Below are 4,689 nucleotides of genomic sequence, written 5' to 3'. Positions count from 1 at the left end.
GAGAATGTACATCCCTTGAGGAGGTTTGCCTTCAGATCTCCCATGTTATGTAATGTAGGTTTTATTTACTGCAAGCAGAGAAGACTTGTGTAGCAAAAGCACAGGGCTGTGACAATTTCAAATTAAAAATGCACTAATCAGGATACAAAAAGTGTTGGCTGGCCTTGAACCCAAATATAAACATACTAGCATAGTGCAACCAACACCACCTCAGGCAACCCCAGCCCCAGCCTGGCAATACGAGAAGCAGAAAAGGCCTTGGCACTGGGCAAGCTCTGGTCAACCTTTCTCTTTATTTTCAAGTTTGAAGCAGAAAGGTACAAAAATATAACCCCATGTTGAGTATATGAAGAATATTTAACCCTATACTGACTGTATGTCTTAGCCTAACTCTACCCCAGACTAAACAATCCCTTGGGAAAGCACTAAGGAAGAATCTAAACCCCTACTAGTCTAAGGTCATACTAAGCCTGTTTCTACCAGAGCCAAAAACCAGCGCTTGGAAAAGGGCAAAAAGGGAAAATCTAACCCCAGACATACTCTAGACCTGCCCTACTCTAACTCTGCCCCAGACTAGAGCAGCACACTGGGAAAGCTGGCCACTGCCTACTCTAAGCTCAGGGATTTACCAGAGCTGCCTTTCTGCAAACGCACAAGGTTGCAGGTGCCTATTCCAGCACCAGGAAGTTGCCTGGCCGGCCCTGCCGCAGCGCCAAGAGCAGCTCAGCGCAGAGCTGCACCTCGCAGGGGCCGGTCAGCAGGAGCCTGCAGGAGCGGGAGGAGGGCAGCAGCTGGAGCTTCCAGTCATGCCACTGGGGCAAACGCTCCCAGGCTGCTTCCACCAAGTCCTGCACCCAGCCGGCGACTTTCTCCACCTCCAAGTGGGAGCCTGTGCAGAGGGTGCGTAGCAGGCGCGAGGGCTGAGCGTCGTGCGTGGGGTGGACAAAGCACGACGTCTCCCCCGTCGTGCTGGAGCACGAGCACTCCAGCACCACCCGGATGTTGGAGCACCTCTCTGGCACATTCTTGCCGGCCGGTGGCTGCAGCTGGAAAGAGTGCCTGGGGGGTGGCCTCAGGAAGACGACCAGCTGGTAGACGATCTGGTGCCCCAGGTCACTCCAGGACTCCATGGGGCCCTGCTTCTGGGTGGCCGGGTGCAGCTCTGGCATGAAGGTGTTCTGGGAGAGCACCTGGCACACCTCCAGCAGGTCCCGCACCAGCTTCTTCAGGGTGCGGCCCATGTAGGGCAGGTCCTGCGGCGGTGACCGGCTGAGCTCTGGGAAAGGCCTGACGGCCCCGGCTGCTGCGCCGAGCTCTTCTTCCTCCTCTCCTCGCCGGCTGTCCCGCTGACGGCGCCAGGCCAGCCAGCAGAGCACAGCCGCTGCAGCCGCCCAGAAGAGCCAGTGCTGCAAGATCCACAGGAGTGGAACTTTTTCCAGGGCCCTCCTCCACTCCATTTCCTCCTGCAGCTCGCTCATCTTCTCCTCGAGAAACATCTGCCGTCTCTTCATGCGCTCCAGAGCGACTGCATCGCTCGGGCGATCGTGGGTCGGCTCGGGCAGGACGGCCAGCACAGCCAGGAGGAGCACAAGTGCTGAGTCCATGGCCTGCAGGAGATGGGAGACAAGTTTCCTCAGTGGCTTGGGGTGGGAGGGAGCACGGGCATCGAGGCTTGAAGGGAAGGCAGCGCCTGGCTGCAGACAGCACAGGGCCCATCCTGCCCCAGCCCAGAGCCTCTTTGCCTGGCCCTGTGGAGCTTCCATCTCCTGCTTTGGTTTACAAAGTCCCCTGGGCATTTGACCATTCCCCCATCCAGCCCAGCCCACTTGTGGAAATGAGCAAGCACCTGCAACCATCACATACCAAAGATTTCCCTGACTGGCGGAATCCAAAAGGGACTATGGATTGGAAAAGAGCCTTGAGATGGCGCTAAGCTTGGCTTAGCTTGAACCTACTCTTCTGGAGGCTGAAGTTTGATGTGTGCCTCTGCAACAGCAAATAAACCTTGACAATGGGCAGAGACTCGGACTTGCCTGTTCTCTTTATTTCTAAGACCAAGTGTCCTTGAAGAAAGAAAGGCTTTGCATAAGAGAGAAGACAATGCCTCAGGGATCCTGTGGGCTGTGGAGATGTGAGTTGCAGTTCTACCTTGAGTTCTCAAGTGGAAGTTGACCTGTCCCCTCAAGAGCTCAGTTGCAGACCCTGAAAGTCCTGAGCGGACAGAGCAGGCCTCCAGAAGGTCTTCCTTTGGTCAAGCTGATTTGCTTTGAATTGCTCTGGCCAACTGGACAGTAGAGCTTCTAGATCAGTGTCGTGACTTTCCAGGGCTCCCATGCAGGTGGGCTTCTGAGAAGTTTCTGGTTTGGCTGATTGGTTTTGCTCAGAAAAAATGAGCTCCCACAGAGAGACATGGGCAAGAGACTCTGAATGGATCAGCCTGGCCAGAACAATATTCCCAGCCTCTCCAGACACAGGAGCTTATGGAGAGAGGCTGTGACCTGAGTCCAGTTGGGCATTGTACAACTCAAAGGTCCTCTGCAGATATCAAAGCTTTGGCAACAGAATGCAAGTCCCTGGGATTGGGCAGAGCTGGCATGCTTCTCTCTGAGTATCCAGGGCACAGGATCTAAGGCAGCAAGCAGGTCGGGCAGTGCTGCTGCAGCTGTCCAGGTGGACTGGTTCCCTGTGCACTGGGTATGCTTTTGCTGTGCCTTGTGTGCCGTGAGGAGAGTCAGGAAGGCACAGGAGATGAAAGCTCCCTCTGATTTCCCCAGGTTGTGTGTGAAGCCAGTGCTGCAGCTGGGTGGGAACAATGGGCCCAGTGGAACAGTGGGTGCAGAGGAGATGGTGTGTGCCCCATGCACATTTGGAGGACTTGTGCTGCACTGTCTGTCAAGATCGGCTTCTCGAGCTGTTGCATGTCAGGTGTCTTCCACAACCCCCAAGGCCTTCTCCTGGACGTGGGCTTTGGCTTTTGGCCTTGCACTCCAAGTGACATGTGGCTGCACCAGAGCGCTTTGTCCCTCCCCGGTCCGGGTGGGCAATCCCTGCGTCCCAAGCTACACGGGCCAGGGAGATCCTTATAGAGTTACCACAGAAATACTGGTGTGTGATCATTCCTTTCTTTTATTTCTGCTCTCCGTGCAGGAGATGCCGAGCAGCTGCGCTGTGTCTACACCTGAGAACTTTGCCAGTGCAGTTGCTGCTCTGCTGCTGCCTTCACTCCCAAGGCTCCACAGGCTGTTTGGAGCCTGGTAGCTTGTCCTGCTGCCTCAGGAGTGCTGGAGCAGCTGCCTTGAGAGGGCCTTGGACAGCAGCAGGACTGCACAGGACGACTGAGGCACCTTGTGGGTGATGTCCTGCTGGCTGAATGCTTGAAGGTCGAGCCAGAAGGACAGGAGATTTCTCTCACACTACTCCATGTTTCTCCCTTTCCTAGATGCTTTCCCATGGGCCTTTGCACACTGTTCCGTTCTATCTTTGTGGTCCACACCACCCAAGGACATGTCCAACTTAGAACTGGGGGAGGGAGCTGGAAGGGGGGTCCATCTGGCTTCTGCAAGGAGGGTGTGGCATCGCTCAACTGTTGGTGAGCCACTCTATTGGGCATCACTTGTCTGTGTTTTTGTCTTTCCTTTTCTACGATCCTCTTCATTATTAATTACCACTATGACTGAATTCTACTTTGCTTTTAACTAGAAACCTTTCTAAAACTTCTGAGTTTTTTAAAACTAAATTGTTAGTAATAAACTTATCTATTTTTTACCTTATAATTATTAAACTTCACTAAAGTTCTAATAAAAGCTATTCTTAAACTGGGGTGGCGGGGAAGGGAAGGGACTTGAGAGAGTGGCTGCTGGTGCTTCATTTGCAACTGGGATTAAAGCATGGTAGGGGACATGGGGAGTAGGGAGTTAAATTTATCTAACTTTTAGTTTAGAGTTTTATAAAATTAAATTATTAACTAATTTCTCTATTATTAAACTAGTCCTTATTGTTATTAAACTTACAAACTAAACTTACTTTTAAACTTAGTCCTAAACCTACTCTTGAAGGTATTAGTAAACTTATTATTAGTAAAGTTATCTACAGTTTGGATTTAGAATCTCGTCCCCATTCCTCCAGGGTGACGAGGAGGAGAAGGGGGTGGAGTAAGTGGCTGGGCGCTGAGCATCAGCAATACAAGCAACCCCAAATGGAGAAGAGAGAATAGACTAAAGCAGCAGATTGGAAAAACTGGCTGCTGCCTACTCTGGGATCAGGTAGGTTTCTGAGCTGCCTTGTTGCAGAGCAAAAAACAGCTCAATGCAGCTGTGCCTCTCGGACGGGCTGATCACCAGGAACTTGCAGGACCGGGACGAGGGCAGCATCCTTAGATGTTGGTGGTGCCAGTAAGGCAAACGCCACCAGGCTGCTTCCACCAAATCCATCACCCAGCTGGCAATTCTCTCCACTTCTAAGTAGGAACCTGTGCAGAGGGTGCGCAGCAGAGGTGACATCTGATCCTTGGGCAGCTTCTGGTGAGTGGAGTGGAGAAAACACAAGGTCAATCCCCTCAGGTGTTCCCTTGAGCACGTGCACTCCAGCTCCACACGGATATCAGAGCACGGCTTTGGCTGCTGCCCAGCCGAGCTGTCCTGCTCCAGGATGAAAGAGTGCCCAGGGGGTGGCCGCAGGAACACCAGCAGC

General features: G+C 52.8%; 1 protein-coding gene across 1 annotated transcript; it reads right to left on the bottom strand.

Moving 5' to 3' along the window:
• Positions 1-665: 665 nt before the first annotated feature.
• Positions 666-1,796, bottom strand: LOC108643074 (inositol 1,4,5-trisphosphate receptor-interacting protein-like 1). Its single transcript, XM_029965706.1, has one exon. The coding sequence runs from the start codon at positions 1,794-1,796 to the stop codon at positions 669-671; it is 1,128 nt and encodes a 375-aa protein (XP_029821566.1). The 3' UTR covers positions 666-668.
• Positions 1,797-4,689: the final 2,893 nt, after the last annotated feature.

This window comes from Manacus vitellinus, unplaced genomic scaffold (assembly GCF_001715985.3).
Source record: "Manacus vitellinus isolate BGI_N305 unplaced genomic scaffold, ASM171598v3 scaffold_117_pilon, whole genome shotgun sequence".
Taxonomy (NCBI): domain Eukaryota; kingdom Metazoa; phylum Chordata; class Aves; order Passeriformes; family Pipridae; genus Manacus; species Manacus vitellinus.
Note: the sequence above shows the minus strand (reverse complement) of the source record. Positions and strands in the feature narration are given on the sequence as shown.

Bases quoted from the DNA above. Each gene is read 5' to 3' on its own strand.
- LOC108643074 (XM_029965706.1), bottom strand. From the start codon at position 1,796: ATGCCCAGGGGACTTTGTAAACCAAAGCAGGAGATGGAAGCTCCACAG.